The sequence below is a fragment of the Lynx canadensis genome, chromosome B3, assembly GCF_007474595.2.
Source record: "Lynx canadensis isolate LIC74 chromosome B3, mLynCan4.pri.v2, whole genome shotgun sequence".
NCBI classification, from domain to species: domain Eukaryota; kingdom Metazoa; phylum Chordata; class Mammalia; order Carnivora; family Felidae; genus Lynx; species Lynx canadensis.
Window position 1 is genome coordinate 27,576,752 of NC_044308.2, and position 17,994 is coordinate 27,594,745.

The window sequence follows — 17,994 nt, forward strand, 5'->3', positions numbered from 1 at the left end:
TGGGCTCCCACATCACAGAATTCATGATGAAATGCTCACAAGCAAAAGGAAGGCCGAACATAAAATTAAGTAGAGTTAGGATGTTCCTTATTTCTTTATTAGCTCACTACTATCATTAGAGTTTCCCTGTGCTCTAGGCCCACAATATGGGAAGAGCTAGCAAATCAAAAAGAGAAAATTAAGGTGCCTAATTTCATACAAGTAGCATGTTATATGAACAAACACTCTGTAGTTCCCAGGACAGTGAGAGACCCTAGAGATGCATCCATGCCTCGCTGCCCTTGCTATGTTCTAACCCCCAGGGTGGACAACAAACAAATCCTCACACACAGCCACGAAGCCCATCACGCCAAGAATTTTACTCCTGTCCATTCTGATACTGTTGCTAAGTATAATCAATTAACCAGAGCTTTATGTCTTATCTGCTTCCTTCCAAAGGTGAAGGCCAGAAATGGTTCTTCAATAAACAAGAACACAGAGCCTCAGTGGAACTACTAATCCTGTAGGGAACAGACTCCAGCAGAAGCTGACATCACCCCTGCCAGTAGACACCAGGCAGACTCCCAGAGGTGGGTTACGCTTTCCATAAAGGACTCGAGATCCAAAGCAACAAGAACTAATTATGGAGAACAGAATAAGTTTATGAGGGAAATCTAATTGTGGTCATTTGCTTTGGAATATGGTTGGTTTTCTTTAATATTCTTATTTCCTAAGCAGCAGGTGAGGAGGTTCTTTTCCTTTCCTCTGCGTCTCTAACTCCCAAAGCAATAGACTGTGCCTTAAAAGCAAACATGACATACTCTTTGAAAAGCAAGCATCATCCTTGGGACTTTGGAAACATGTTAGCAATGCAAATTCCCAGGCCCCATCCCAACTCTAAGAAATTCGAGACTCTGGAGGAAGGGCCAGCCATGGGTGTCTAACCAAGCCCTCCAGGTTATTCTAATGAGCAACAGAGGTTGAGACTCCTTGGGCTAGGGAATCAGGATTTAATTCTTTGAGTTCCCACCGCAGGAGGACAGAGTCTTCTTTAATTTTCCTAATATTCATGGCCCTCTGTGCAGTGGCTTTCAAACTTCAAAGTATAAACATGTCACCCAGGGAATGTGTCCACTGCATCAACAAGCATACTTCCCAGTATTTAGATGCAGCAGGGCACCTAAAAGAGTACATTTCACTACAGTCTGGCACAACACACTTCTGCTGCTTCCTGCTCACTGCTCCCTGTCGCCCCTGCACATCCACTGCCAGTCCTGCTTTCCACAGTCCTCCACCTGGAGGCCAGTGCCCACTTCTCCTACATAACCTCACACACCACCATCCCTCAAACCCAGACCAGGTGTCCATAACTGTTGCTCAAACTTCAGCCAACACTACCCCTGAACTGCTCACACCCTTTTTTTGCCCAAATAATCATGAATTATTGTGGGAGAAAGCCCACATGTAATGTTTTACAACTCCAAAGAAAAGTTATAAAACAGGAGGAAAGCTGCCAATCAGCATAGGATATAATGGAAACATTCATGTTCAAGTAAATAATCTCTGAGCTCTTAAAAACACATAAAGAGTACTGACTAGACACCCACATACACACACTCAAAACAATTATCACACTTATACACAACATGAACTCATCAGCTCCATGGAACTACAAGAAGTTGATCCTGGTGTCAATAAATAATATCTGTAGTATAAAAGAAATAGCGAAACTTTCTCAAGAGGCCTCGCTTCAATTTCCAGCTCTTCCCCTGTTATTTGTGCAAACTGTGGCTTCCGTTTGTTGGTAAAGTTGAAGATAAAAGGAAATAATGAGAAAATACTTTCAAGAAAAAATATAGCAGCTAAGCAAAGTACTGGTTAATATTTCTACTACCTGCATAGACTAAAAAGGTTTACAATAAATTAAAGAGCTCATGCTTAAATCTTCATACAAGGCCAGCCCTAACCAAATATAAAAAATAAGCTTAGTAGGGGCGCCTGGGTGGCGCAGTCGGTTAAGCGTCCGACTTCAGCCAGGTCACGATCTCGCGGTCCGTGAGTTCGAGCCCCGCGTCGGGCTCTGGGCTGATGGCTCAGAGCCTGGAGCCTGTTTCCGATTCTGTGTCTCCCTCTCTCTCTGCCCCTCCCCCGTTCATGCTCTGTCTCTCTCTGTCCCAAAAATAAATAAACGTTGAAAAAAAAAATTAAAAAAAAAAAAAATAAGCTTAGCATATCTTTTAGTAGCCTCTTAACTTTCTTGTTTTAATATCCTATTCCCTCCTCTGCTTTCCCTCAAAATAATAAATACAAACAACCCCACATAGGGTGTTAATTAGAAACATTCACTTGAAAAAGTATGAGACCATAATCCAGCCTGTCTTTTGTGGGGGAATATCCCCAAAAATTAACAAAAAATTGTACTATATGGGAGGCAGCTTTCTTTCCTCAACAGTAGGACTAGCAAGTTCTACATCTGATTGCAAAAGAAAGTAATAAAGTTTATTCCAGGGGAAATAGAAATTATTAGAAGCCACTATTTCCCAGAAATAAGCCATGAAAGAATCAAACTTGACAACAATAAAAACCTATCCTAGCATGGCTGTTTGTGGAAGAAAGAAACTGATCCTTTCCCAAAGAAAGTAATCTTTGAAAATACAACAAGGAATACTGTGTATCTAAAGAACTTCTACTCTAATCTGTATTTTCCTCATAATCAGCTACAATACCATCAACATACATTGTCTTTTATTTTTTTTTTCAATTTTTTTTAATGTTTATTTATTTTTGACAGAGAAAGAGACAGAGCATGAGCAGGGGAGGGGTAGAGAGAGAGGAAGACACAGAATCGAAAGCAGGCTCCAGGCTCTGAGCTGCCAGCACAGAGCCCGATGCAGGGCTCGAACCCACAGACCGCAAGATCATGACCTGAGCCGAAGTCAGATGCTCAACTGACTGAGCCACCCAGGTGCCCCATACATAGTCTTCTAAATGGAATTTGGTATAGATATAAACCTATCCGTGAAAAAAGTATTTTCTAACAATAAAAAGCACACATCAGGCCACACCTAAAATAGAAACTTTTACTGAATACCAAAAAAATGATCCCCCAAAAAACTATTCAATTGGGACCTACATTAAAAAAAAATTATGCTTTGCTTTCTAACTATATGACTTTCAAAAGAAGAAAACATATTCATCAAATATAATCAGAAATATACTTTGAATTTTTCCAAGTAAATAGTTTTTCTCAGAGCATCTTTTAGAATGAGTGTTTCATAAAAAAAAAAAAAATGGGGGGAAATATTGTTTAATTCATTAACAAATACTGGAGGGGTGGGAAGAAGAGATGGGAAACTTTTTTTTAAACGTAATGAACCACGGAAACTATTAATAAATTACAGAGTGAAAGAGGCCAGACACAAAAGAACAAACTACTACATCATTCCATTTACATGAAGTTCTAGAACAGGCAAAACTAATCAACAGAAAGAAAGATCAGACCCATGTCTGCATCTAGAAAGTGGGGTCTGGGAGGGGCCAGGAAGGGGCACAAGGGAATTTTCTAAGTGGGAAGTAATGTTGAGAGAGTAATGTTAGGTTACACAAGTTACATTTGTCAAAACTTGTGGAATAATAAAACATACGCATTTCATTATGCATATATTTTACTGAAAGAAAAAGCTAAACTGAACTCAATCAAGTAAATGATATGCATGAAGTAAGGGAGCCAGGTAAGATGCACCAATGGACAGAAGAATGGAGATCCACAGACCCCTGAGATAAACAAGTGAAGAGAAACACTTGCGGTAGGATCTGTGGGGTTTGCAACTGCTCACTATGTAGATATGTCAGTTGTTCTGGGTGTATGGAAATTTTCACAATGAAATGCCAGGAAAAAAAGAAAATTCTAGCTGTTGTAACCAAAAAAATATACCAATGTTTTCCAGTGTATTTTCAAATGGACACTATCTCAATTCATTCTACAAAGAGGGTAAGAACTACTTTCCAAAGTAATATTTTTATCCACCTTGATGGCTTTCAAATAGTGGGACTAAAAAACTTCAGCAACTTCAGCAGTAGATCTCAAGTGGGTTTTTGAGATTCTACAGGTCTGGGGTGGGTACAGGCATCCATTTCTTTTTAAAGACTCAAAAGTTTCCAAGCCATAGCCAAGGTCGAGAACAACTAAATGACGGAGACTTGTTGACTTTTCATAACAACAGGCCTAAACAAGAGTGTTTGCTGGTATTTCTCTGCAAAAAATACAAGATACAATGAAATAAGGGGCCAAGTCCAGTCCACAGGCCAAAGGCTTAACAAAAAGTATTTTATATATTCCCATAGAAGAGTCAGATAGGAAAAATTTCAGGAGTAATTGTATCTCCTCACTCTTATAATAATTACTATTTATAGTTTGACAAGGCAAGATATATTGTAAAACTTAAAAGAAGAAATATTAACTGGGGAAGGACAGCAGAGCAAGGTAGCTTTGCAATGAAAAGACCTTCATTTACAAAGAACAATGAAATCCAGGTAGCTCATAATTAACTGTAATTTAGACAACAATCACCAAAGAGAAAACAAAATTTCAGAGTTATGTTCAGATACTCATATTCCCATTGCACATTCCAAAATTTCTATAAACTACAATTTATAAAGGTCTTTACAAAATGAAAACTACTAGTGAAAGGTCCTTACCTTTTCTAGAAGGAAGCTCTCCATTCTGGTTTAATTCTGTCCCAGTATATACAATTTCTCCATCTTTAACCATTTCATTCCACAGGCCACAGAGCCCATCTCGTGTGAAAGCAAGCTGGTAACGATAAATAATAAACTTACAGAATGATCATACTCACAATGCAATTCTTAAAGAATTAGATGATTTTTTAAAAATTTTCATTTCCTCTTTTTTATTCAATCATCAACATTTAATAAAAATCATCCCAAAAAATATAGTTAAGTGAAAAAGGCACAGTGCATAACAGTATACATACCATGCTAACTTTTGCATAAGACAAGAAAAAAGACACATACATACGCACTCTGGAAAGATAAACCAGAAACAAATAATAATAATTATCTACAGGGAGACAAGGAGAGGAACATGGGCAGTAGAGACGAATGAAAGATTTTGAATAAACTTTATATATTTTTACTTCTAAAACAGAGCAATGATTTTGATCTTCAAAAATTAAAATTCAACATAAAAAGGCAAAATCTACAACTGGTAACAAGCAAATTAACCTACGTTTATCACAAAGAAAAGCATCTCAGGGGCCTTTTCAATTATACATCATTAGTCAAATATACTCTAAGGGAAAAAATATCTTAAACTTTACTCACTGGTCTTATCAATAATCATAATATTGACTTTAATTAAAATCTTAAAACTACCTCATATATATTGTATGATACAGCAGTGTTAACATAATAAAACGTGTTTACAGCAGTTATGTTAGTGTTACTAGATATGAATGTTTTAAGTATAAAAGAAATAAAATCAAGGACATTTTTAAGAACAAACTGAACTGGAAATCTCAATATGAATTTATATTTGAATATATGTGCTTCGTTTTGGAAAGGACCTAGAATCAATGATACTCTGAGAACAATAAGTACTCCCAGCACCCACGTATCAGTTTTTAAATCTCACTTCCCACTGAACAAAATCTGGGCTCTTAGGAAAAATTCAAGGGTCAGGGCAACAAGATGAGCCTGGAATATTTTGTGTTTGCACCAAAAAAGCTGGTTAAGGACTTATGGGGAATCCACTGACCAAATTTAAAACAATTTTGAGCATCAAAATACATAACTGCAGTGGACTGCAAAAGTAAATAAAAACACATGAGTCCATGGTAATATTCAAAGAAAAAAAAAACAAAAATAACTCTCACTTGTCAGTACTTAGGAGTCAGAAAAGGCTTCCCAGAGCAAGCAGCCAATGAGGGACAAGGGTGGACACCCAGAGAAGGCACCCATTGAAAACAGAAGCCCTCATATCATACACATAAGACACTTTACACTAAAACAGACACATCTGTTTGGCCATCGTTTTTTATTATTATTATTTTTAATGTTTATTTATTTTTTGAGAGAGAGAGACAGTGTGAGCAGGGTCAGGGCAGAGAGAGAGAGAGAGGGAGACACAGACTCTGAGGCAGGCCCCAAGCTCCAAGCTGTCAGCACAGAGACTGATGCAGGGCTCCAATTCACAAGCTGTGAGATCAGGACCTGAGCCGAAGTCAGATGCTTAACTGACTGAGCCACCCAGGCGTCCCTGTTTGGCCATCTTTTAAAGAAAAGCCAGGGCCTTTTTTTTTTTTTTTTTACAAGTCCACTAACTCATTCCTTGTCATCATTCCAGCATGCACCACCCTCATGAAGCATCCACTATTTCCAGTCTCCAACTCTTTAAATGGAGCAAGAATTAAAGGGCACTTTGTGAGCAATCTCAGATTAGAATTCTTCCAGATTTTCAAGACCTTTTCCCCAATCCTTTAGAGTTCTCTTTTACCTAACCTGTACAAATAATATTTTCAGCATCTCACTTTTACCCAAAGCATGTGTGGTAAGCAAAAGTCTAAGCCCTCAAGATCCTCTTCCCCTAGTACATACATACCCTGTGTGATCCCCTCTGAGTTTGGGTGGGTACCCATGAATAAGATGGGACATCACACCTGTGACCAGGTTTTGTTTCCATCTATGGCAAACATGAAGGAACTTCTCACATATAATTAAAGTCCCACAGGGGCGCCTGGGTGGCGCAGTCGGTTAAGCGTCCGACTTCAGCCAGGTCACGATCTCGCGGTCCGTGAGTTTGAGCCCCGCGTCAGGCTCTGGGCTGATGGCTCAGAGCCTGGAGCCTGTTTCAGATTCTGTGTCTCCCTCTCTCTCTCTGCCCCTCCCCCGTTCATGCTCTGTCTCTCTCTGTCCCAAAATAAATAAAAAACGTTGAAAAAAAATAAATAAAGTCCCACAACTGTTGATTTCTAGTTAATAAAAAAGAAGATTACCCTAGAGGCCCTACTTGATCAGGTGTAAGCCCTGAAGAGTGTGGGGCCATCCAGAAGAGACATTCTCTACAGCCATGAAGAGGCAAACTGCCATGAGCTGCCATGCAGACGGGCAGCATCTAGGAGCCCATGACTCAGTCCCCCAACTGCAACGAACTAAATTCTGACAAAGAGGACACCAATGAGAGCACACCATGGCCCACACCCTGATTTCATGCAGCCTATTAGACCCAAAGCAGAGGGCCCAGCTAAGCTGTGGCCAGACTCCTAACCCACAGAAACTCAGAGAGAGAATAAACATGAGTTGTTTTAAGGTGCTAAATTTGTGGCCAGTGACTTGTTATACAGCAAGAGAAAACCAATTCAGCATCCAACTTAGTTTTCATAGAAGCAACAGCTTTCTTTCAGCCCTCATATTTTATTTGTTCACCTCACTAACAAGATAACTGCCATAAACACACTTAGAATGAAAATATATGACTCTTGGGACGCCTGGATGGCTTAGTCGGTTAAGCTTCCAACTTCAACTCAGGTCATGATCTCGCGGTGAGTTCGAGCCCTGAATCAGGCTCTGTGCTGACAGTCCAGAGCCTGGAGCTGCTTCACATTCTGTGTCTCCCTCTCTCTCTGCTCCTCCCCTGCTCACACTGTATCTCTCTCAAAAAAAATAAATAAACATTTACAAAAATTAAAAGAAGAAAAAAAGATAAAAGTATCAACTGGCAAGGAGAAAAGGAAACTCCTTCCTAAAGAGTGAGCCACAAACATTCAGCGCCCCTGTTGTTTTAATAAGGGAAGGGAAAAGCCTGGCCCATCTACTCGTTTAGGTAAGAGGAGGGCAGCTAACACTGCCGGGGTTCAGTCCAGCTTCCACACAGCCACATAAGCCTGGGACGCAAACAGGAGCCAGATTAACCAGCCTCATGTGTGCCTCCAGCAGTTACACGGCATCTTTAGGTGGTCCAGGGAATAAATGATCATCATTTAAGGCGTAACTCACTATCAGTGCAATGGATAGAGACAGAAGAAGAAACTAGAAACAAAGAAAATAACTTTGGAGCCTTTTGCCAAGAGTCACCCCAAAAAAGGATGACAGCCTAAGCCAAGACAAGGAAAGTAAAGTACTTAAGACATTTCAGATCAAATGAGACAGATGAGACAAATGGAAAAAAAGGTAGGGATAGAATCAGAACGAGAGAGAACTAACTCAGTGTTAACCACTGAGATTTGCACTAACTATGAACATGAACACCGAGATCCTCTCTCCATGCACACATGCATATACTTATATGCACACTCACAGACACACAGACACACAGACACACACACACATACATACATACACACTGCAAATACAAATCCAGATGTTAACAGAGTGTTCAGGACTAGAGATCCAAATTTGAGAGTCATCAGCAAGTGTGATATAGGATCAGGACCTGGAGGAAATGCCAACGTCCAAGGAGAGAGAGTAACCAACATCCTCAACCCCAACTGCACACTGGGATTACCCACAAGGTGACTGCGTCAATGTCTTTGGATGCAGTCCCAGTTGAATAACATTGGTGTTTAGAGCTTAGAAATACCAAGAAAAAAAAAAAAGAGAGAGAGAGACAGAGAGAGAGAGAGACAGAGAGAGAATGCACTTAAAAAGTAAGCCAAGGAAGGTCAGATAGAAACATAAAGTACATCTGTTTTAAGACATCAGGCAGCCAGGAATAGGAGGCCTGAGACCCAAGAGAGAAGTACAGCCCAAAGAACCTAAGTCTGCTTCCCCAAAAGGCACTTGCCAATTCTATGAGCAGCACTAAGCCAATAGCTGAGCAGAGCTGCTGGGGGACAGGCTGCAGCCAGGGTCCTCATGGGGTAAAGGCCTAGTAAATAAACCTTGCTCTGAGCAAAACCTCGAAGGCCCACACACACGAGAAGTAGGGGTGAAGTGGGAGCAGATGGCATTCCTAGGGAAGAAGCCCAGTTTTGATTCCTCTCAGTTCTCAACTTCTCTGCAGTGACCTGGGACTGCTAGTGCAACTGGACTGATAGATTCCCCTCCAGAGGAGGAAACTGTCACCCAGAGCCAGAGCCTCAAATCATCACAATAGTTTTTCATACACAGTTATCTGGAACTCAAACAAAAATAATAATGGATAAGGCAAGATAATGTGACAGAAAAATGGGAAAAAAATGTATAGAAGACAATAGAAACAGATCAAGAGCAGATGCAAAAAATAGAAATATAGACACAGACTGTCCTAAAAAGGAGAGCCTGGGCAATAAAGTCCTGACACTTTACTTGGCAAATGTCAGCCCAGGGCAGTGAGAGGCAGGGGAAAGGGGGACAAGGGAATACATGAAGCATAAGACACAGCACGTTACCACAGGGGTAAGCAAACTAAGGTCTAACCCACAGGCCAAATCTGGCCCACTACCTGATTTCATATGGCCCACAAACCAAAAATGGTTCTTAAATTTTTCAATGGCTGAAAAATAGTCAAGGAAAATATTTTGTGACACATGAAAATTATGACAAACTTCAGTATCAATAAAGCTTTAATGGAACCCAGACATACTTGTTATATATTATGTGTGGCATGACAATGGCAGAGGTAAGTAGTTGTTACAAAGAACACACGGCTCACAGAAATATTTACCATCTAGCCCTTTACAGAAAAAGGCCCTACTCCACAGTGAATAGCAGATACAGCAGGTTGTTGACTAGGCACATTCACTAGGCATGTGGGGCTCTTCTACTAGGTTTGCAAAAAGAAACCATCAACAATCCAAGGAGGGAAGAAAAAAGAAATAAATTAAAATACTAGTTCCTTTATCTCTCCTTGTCAAGAGATGAATGTTCAGTCCATGGGGAGCTAGATCCTGCTCTCCCACCACCTTGTAGGCTGTGTCACTGGCTCCATGGTAGGCAGTTGGGAAGCCATAACCCACATGCTATTGGTGACATTATATCCAAGACTGCAGGGGAAGGGCAGCCCATGGGTATGCTGGGGTGCCAGCCCAGAGGGAAGGGAAGACGCAAAGAAACTATAAAGGAAGGAAAAAAAATGCCAAAACACTTGAAACTAAACATTTAAAATAGATGTACCTTACTAAATATAACTGCACTCAATAAAATCCATTTAAACAAAAACATGGAAATTCTAGAATCAAAAAAATACATTATCGATAATTAAGAACTCTGAATGAGATTAAAAGCAGATTAGGAAGGCCTATGCTGCTTCTGCCGCTGAAGGATTAACTTGTTTAGGAATTACCTCTCTGCTGTAATCAACTACAAAAGCAGACAAAATACATCAAACAGCTGTTTTCAAACACTGGACAACAACAGCCCAGGGCTATGACCCCTGAGAAGGGCAACAAATGAAGCCCTACAAGTGCCCAAGCTTACTGCCTAGAAGCAGCTTCCAGGATGCAGCACGGGAAAGGGGAATCCAAATAGAGCCCAGAGGTCTTGCTGAATTGAGGAGACAGTTCAGCTATAAGTAGGTTAAAATGACAAGAATACAGGTGAAGGGGGAGCTGCAGAGAATGATCCCTAGAGATGGGCAGAGGGGACACTTTTAGTCTTGGGCTGAATACCGATAGTTGAAAAAATTATCAAGGCTAGGGAAAGAAGCTCTAGAAAGAAGTGGGCAGAATTCCCATGATTTCCAGTCTGAGAAAAGCCTATGTTTCTACCAAACAGAATGAAAAAAACACCCAACACACCGAGCATTAGGAAGAGTCCTAAGGAGGGTATTGCCTTAGTAAGGCAGATAAATTAGCACATGACTAGAGGCTGTGCTACATCAGCCTGAACAAACCTGAGAATCAAGCTTTAAAAAAGTTAAGTTGATCCCAACTAACCTACATGCATGCCAGACAAACTAATGCTCTTAAAAAAAAAAAAAAAAAAAATCCAGCACAGAATAATACAATATTTATAATGTCCAGCATTCAATAAAAAAAAATAAATAAAACAAAAGCCAGCACAGAATAACATAATACTTATAATGTCCTGGCATACAAAATGCTCCATAATCAAAGCAATCAATCAATGGAAACAACAGAAGCAATCAATAGAAATAAAGCTAGATGTGATAGAGATAATAGAATTAGCAGACAAGAACGTTAAAAGCATTATTATATAGATATGTCCATAGGCTCACAAATATGAAAATATGAACCTGATGACAAGTGAAATGGAAGATATAAAAAGGACCTGAATGGAACCCCAGATGAAATACAACACCTAAAGTGAAATTTTCGATGCGTATCATTAATAGATTAGATACTGGCAGAACAGTTATACTATAATGTACCATGTCTAAGCTTACAGCAATTACATAATATGCTCTCTCCCTTTTAAAACCCATTTATTCCAGGCTCCACACATAACCAAGAGTCTTCATGCCCGTCTATAGTCATTAAGTCATCTAAAGATCCTTCTCTACTAGCTTCCTCAGGAAGAGCTCATGGGAACAATATTCGTTCATTGATAAAGTTGTGCCTTTTTTACCTGAAAAGTCAGTTTTACTAGAACATAACATCCTTGGCTCACATTTTCTTTTCTTAGAGGGTGCCATAAATGTGTTACTCAATCTTCTTCTGCAAAAAAGTCTTGTGGTCAATGTGTGATGGTAACCTTATTATATTCTCCTTATAAACATTATTAGTCTTTTCTAAGAACAGTTATTTTTTTTAAAAAAAGACTAACAATATGTATAAAGCTCTGATAAAATTAATCCAAAATACAGAGAAAAAGACAAATAACCAAATTCATCAATAAAAAAAAGTGAGGTATGCTACCTATCCTATAGACAAGAAATTAATCAAAAGATACCATTAGGAATATTAAGTTACCTGTATTTACAAAATTCTTTTATTTCTACATCTCATCTGTCAACTGGAAAACCTGAGAATAGAATTTACCAAGATGATCACTTTTATGTTCTTTAAGGTACTGATATTTCCAAGCATAAAGTGACAGTATATACATGTAATAATTTTATGTTTATTTAATATTTAACTTATCTTTACTCATTTTAAATTGATGATTAGAAGAGACAAATGATTCGAGTTTAGTTATTAATATACTCAACAACTTTGATGGACCTCAAGGGCATTACACCATGAACAAAACCAATCTCAAAAGGTCACATTACCATATGACATTCTCAAAATGACAAAATTAAAAAGATGGAAAATGGACTAGTGATTGCCAGGGGTCAGAGATGGTGGGGTAAGGAGGGTGTGACTATACAGGAGCAAGAGGCAGATCTTTGTGGTATAATTACATGATTGGCAGAGAACTATATACACATTGTACCAATGTCAGTTTCCTGGTTTTGATACTGTACTATAGTTATATAAGATGTAACCACTGGGGGAGTCTGGGTGAAGAGTATACAGTGACGTCTCCACTTTCTTTGCAACTTCCTATGAGTCTATAATTACTTCAAAATAAAAAGTTAAAAAAAAATTGCATCATACATATCTAATTTCATGCTCTACTTCAAAGAACCCAAAAATAGAAACTGTAAGGAGATTAATCTGAGTACAGATTATGCAAGAAAAGGATAATACCATTCTTGGACCATGCTCAAAGACATACCCTTAGCCTTACATCAAGACTAGCAAATAAATGTGCATATATGATTTAAGAATAAAAAGCTCTTGGAGCACCTGGGTGTCTCAGTCAGTTAGGCATCCAACTCTTGATATCAGCTCAGGTCATCATCTCCGGGTTCATAGGATGGAGCCCTGCATAGGGCTCTGCACTGACAGTGTAGAGCCTGCTTGAGATTCTCTCTCTCCCTCTTGCTTTCTCTACCCCTCCCCCTTTTGCTATCTCTTGAATCAAATTTAGGAAAAAAAAAAAAAAAGAATAAAAAGGTTTTAAGGTATCATATACCTTTAAAAAAAACTATTTTTTATAGTTCCTTTGCTTAATTGACTTTTCAGTTCACTGAGAAACTACCAATCACATCAAACAGGACTTTTACTTTAAATATAAAAAATGGTAACAGTAGTGATTATGTAGATAACATCTCTTAGCTCTGTATTTTATTGACTCTTCAAGAGAGTTGTGAAGAACTGCCGATTCAAAGTACTCCACACAACAATCAGAAAAGAGTATTGAAGGGGCACCTGGCTAGCTCAGTTGGTTAAGCATCCAACTTCAGCTCAGGTCATGATCTCGTGGTTTGTGGGTTCAAGCTCTGCATCAGGCTCTGTACTGACAGCTTAGAGCCTGGAGCCTGCTTCAGATTTTGTGTGTGTCTCTCTCTCTGCCCCTCCCCTACTTGGGCTCTGTCTCTCAAAAATAAATAAAATGTTAAAAAAAAATTTTTTTTTAATTCTAAAAGAAAAAAAAAGAAGAGTATCAAAAACATAAAAAGCAGGAGTGCCTGGTGGCTCAGTCAGTTAAGCGTCCGACTTCGGCTCAGGTCATGATCTCATGGTTAGTGAGTTCGGGCCTATGTCCGGCTCTGTGCTGACAGCTCAGAGCCTGGAGCCTGCTTCACATTCTGTGTCTCCCCCTCTCTCTGCCCCTCCCCTGGTCACACTCTGTGTGTGTCTCTCTCTCAAAAATAAATAAACATTAAAAAAAAATTTTAAAGAAAACGCAAAAAGCATTATATATGTAAAAGCCAGATATACGCCTGCCATACAATTGTCACTCCATTAGCGGCAGCTCGTTGCAACATCCTAGGCCTGACACATTTAACAAGAAAGTCTAGGATCAGTGTCCATGCTTTTCATAATATACACATATTAAAAGTTTTCATAGCCTTTAAAAATTTTTCTTTTCTAAAGTTGCTAAAAACCTCAAGGACATTTCAAACAAAAATAGCTGTAGAAAATAGATTTGCTAAATCCTATGGTTAAGAAACATGTTTCTACCCCACATAATATTAATTAACCAGTTATCAATTTTGTTCCCAATACAAAAGCTCTACCTAAGAAATGGGGCACTTCCCACTCCAGTTGGTAGAGAGGGTAAAACCTATCGGTACAAGGCTTGCATCTGCAATGTGTGTCTGCGGGAAGGATTCCAAAGAGTGAAACTATGTCTAAGTCATTTCTTAGGGTAAAACGACATTTATTCCTCACATATAATAAGCTATGCTTGAGAAACTATATATAACCAAGGTCCATGATCACCTTTTTCATGATATTAAGTGGCTTCAATACCTAAAACACATTTTCCCTCTGGTGCACTCTCCAAAACATAGATCTCTTCACTTACTCCTGGGATAAGTTTGGATGGCTTTGACTAATATTTGAAATGTCTATGAAGGGCCAAACACCGTATGTTACATTAAATCAAAAGGAAAATAGTAAGCACTCTAAAGCATAAGCAGTGTTTCTTTTTAAGCATATTTGCCTGAATCATCATAGGCACTAAACTCAGCATTAAACTGGTTTTAGATCAAGATGTTAAAACTCACATTAAGCAGTTATTCAATAGTGATTAAAAAGAAAAGAAAAACTTCATGAGATAAAGTTCTTTACTTCAACAAGTTTTGCAAAATACAAAAACACTAATTCAAAAAACAAGCCTTAAAATCAGTTTCCCTGAATCTCAAGATTTCAGAAATAAGAAATTACTCATCTTACCTCCCACAACCCCACTTTTTAAAAAAATAACGAAAGAAAATGAACAGTAATTGCCAAATAAAAGGCAACGTTGAAACAGTAACAAACCAAAAGAGTCACTACTATGCCAATTCATAACCCAATTCTTTGTGCTTTAATCTAACATTATACCATTAATAACAATCCCAAAATCCACAACATAGTTCTAAGCACCTGGCTCTCATACCTACTAGGCCTCAACACTTTTTTTTTTAATGTTTATTTATTTATTTTTGAGAGAGAAGAGAGCACGTGCATACGTGAGCGGGAAAAGGGCAGAGAGAGAGGGAAAGAAGAACCCCAGGCAGCCTCTGTGCTGCCAGCGCAGAGCCCAACACAAGGCTCAATCCCACAAACCATGAGATCATGACTTGAGACTCAACACTTAAGAAAAAAAAAAATTAAGAAAGGGCAATAACTGTTGGTGGGAATGCAAACTGGTGCAGCCACTCTGGAAAATAGCATGGAGATTTCTCAAAATGTTAAAAATAGAACTATCCTACAATCCAGCATCTGCACTAATAGGTATTTACCCAAAGTATACAAAAACAGATTCAAAGGGGTACATGCACCCCACTGTTTATAGCAGCATTATCAACAATAGTCACATTATGGAGACAACCCTAATGTCCCTGACTGATGAATACAGAATAGATAAAGAAAATGTGGTAGTATATACATATGTATGTATACATCTATGTTATATGTGTGTGTGTGTACATACACACACACAAATACATAATACACAATGGAATATTACTAAGCCATCATAAAGAAAGAAATCTTGCACAGTGACGTGGATCGAGGTAGAGTGTTATTATGTTAAGCAAAATAAGTCAGAGAAAAACAAATACCATATGATTTCACTCATGTGGAGTTTAAAAAACAAAACAGATGAACATATGGGAAGGGGGAATAAAGAGAGAAAAAAAGAAACAAACCATTAAAGACTGTTAAAGATAGAGAACTGAGGGGAGGGAGGTCGGTGGGGGATGGGCTAGATGGGTGATGGGTACTAAGGAAGACATTTGTTATGATGAGCACTGGATGTTGTATGTAAGTGATGAATCACTGAATTCTACTCCTGAAACCTATGCTGCACTGTATGTTAACTAACTAGAATTTAAATAAAAATTTTAAAAGAAAAAAAAAAAAAGGAAGGGCAATAATACTTCAAGTATCCATGATCAAGTGCTTACAGAATATATGACTCTTGATAAACTGTGCAAGATCATACTGAAAAAGGTAGATTACTTGATAAATAGTTAAAACAGTTAACCTCAGGAAAGAGAAAGAAAACCCATATATACTACAAAATATTTCAGACAGTTCTTTTTCCTGTTAATATGGAGTTAACAAAAGTAGTTTTTACAAACCATTTACAAAGAAAACTAACTTGTGGCAAAAAAAAAAGTCTACAGAAACATTACTGCTATTATTTATTTGACAATGTCTGGACAAGCTTGCAATTACATTATTAAATCAAAACATTAGAAAGTCTAAGGCCAACATTTTGTTTCCACACATTCTTTATGTGAAAACCTGAGCACTTCCTATTAATACGACCAGTCACAAATACTAAACAAACAGCTCAAATGAACTCTTGTCTCTCCAGGAACACAAACACAGGGTCCTGTGAGTCTCTGCAGGACATAATAAATTACTACATGTCACTTCCCCTCCTATCTGAACATCGCAAAAACTATCACTAAATATCACCAAGGTATACTTAATAACACAGACCTCTTAAAAATAGTAATAGGAAAAATGTTTTCATAATCAGATCTCAAGTTTCTTGCACTTACACATAACTTCAATTAAAATGTAGCCACAGTCTATAAAAACTGATACAATAAAGGTACATTTTAAATTATAGGAAATAAACCTGCTTCTCTACCATGGCGAGATCTGATCTGCATCCTCTTACTTATCCCATATAAAGCTTTAAACAGAAAATTAAATATGGAGGCAGAAACACACTAAGAAAAAGGCATGTGGAAACCCCACCTGTATATCTGTTTTCAACCATTTGGAGTCAAGTCGAGTCTGGGCAACCAAACAGAAAGAATCAGAGGGCATCTTTCCTCCAGCTTCCTCCCAGTTGTTAGTCCTGCAAGTAAAATAAAAATGTTGGAACACCTAAAGCTTTTCAGAATTGTACAAAGACCCTCCCACAAGGTTTAATGCGGGGGGAAAAAAAAACACAGAAAGATGGGAGAAGAGAACCGTTGGGGGAGGGGAAGGAAAGGAAGAGAAAGGAAGAGAAAGATGGAGAGACAGGAAGGAGGAGGAGGAACGAAAAAGCCTACTTCCAATATAGGTAAAAGCCACACATGGAATTCGCCTGGTTTCTGTACTACGTCGTCAAGACATTGAGAATGGACGGTCACAGGAGACCAAATCACAATGTCATCCCCTTCCCTTAAATCCAAAAGGTAAACACAGGACAGACAGGAAGCCCACATTTCAACGACAAATGACAGTAGCATGCATCTGCCTCTTTATTCCGTACCAGTAAGTGGTGCGTGAAACAAATTAATCAAAAGTCACGTCTGCAGAAAAATCCAAAAGAATAATCACTTTGAAATGGAAAGACAGCCCAAGACGCGCGCCGCGGGCGGTCCGCGCAGGCCCAGGTCTGGCAGCCGCGCCAACGCCCGCCGCGCCCTAGCTCGACCGTGCCCTGGGTCCCGACCCGCGCCGCCCCAGCGGCTCGCCGCCCTCGCCACCCCCGGGGACGAGGACCTGACGCGCTAAGGCCCTGCCGCCACACTTCGGCGGCGTGCGGACACTGCCTCCAAGAAGCCGCTGGCTCCGCCGGCGCTGGTGATCCCTATGCCTCTTTCGACCGGAGGGGCGGGCCGACACGGACTACCGCCCCCGCGCCCAGCCAATCACAGAGAGTCTACGAGGCAGGCCCAGCCAATGGAAAACAGGAGCCCACTCGCCCTTCCTCCCATCTCTCCTGCTTCCTTCAACCCTGTTCATCTTCCTCCGAGGGGTTCACCCCTTGCGGTCAGGGCCAACCGCAAGCGCCGGGGGGCGGGATTTCCGCTGCACGCACACACTCCTGTCCCCGGCTCAGCACTGCGTTCCGGACCACCTGTGGGCGGGGTAGGACTTAACGGAGATTGGGTTGCACCGAGGTACAAGGGTGTGTGCTGTGGGCACCTGTACAGGTGAGAACACAGCGCGGGAGGCTGTCTTGAGTCTGTAAGAGCCTCCTGCTGTCCCACTGAAAGCAACTAAAATCCTAGGCAGAATTCAAGGAGCAGGGGAATCGGAGAAGGGAATCAGTACCACTGAACCAGTGGCCAAAAAACATATCTTTAAACTTTTTTTAAATAATTGAATTCCTACAAACTATGTT

The 17,994-nt window shown here is 39.6% G+C and overlaps 1 protein-coding gene across 5 annotated transcripts in view; it reads right to left on the reverse strand.

The window, feature by feature from the left end:
* Positions 1-17,458, reverse strand: part of HERC2 (HECT and RLD domain containing E3 ubiquitin protein ligase 2) — a 289,146-nt gene extending 271,688 nt beyond the window's left edge. For 4 of the 5 annotated variants that reach the window (XR_003969350.1, XM_030317589.1, XM_030317587.1 and 1 more), the window contains exons 1-3: positions 17,370-17,458; positions 16,632-16,734; positions 4,678-4,792 (exon numbers count right to left, since the gene is read on the reverse strand). Coding sequence is in view for 4 of the 5 variants with exons in the window: in XM_030317589.1 (XP_030173449.1) it covers positions 4,678-4,792; positions 16,632-16,703 (187 nt within the window). In the remaining variant the exon portion in view is untranslated. Of the gene's footprint in view, positions 1-4,677; positions 4,793-16,631; positions 16,735-17,136; positions 17,177-17,369 lie in introns of all 5 variants that reach the window. The other variant, XM_030317588.1, reaches the window with a different exon arrangement.
* Positions 17,459-17,994: the final 536 nt, after the last annotated feature.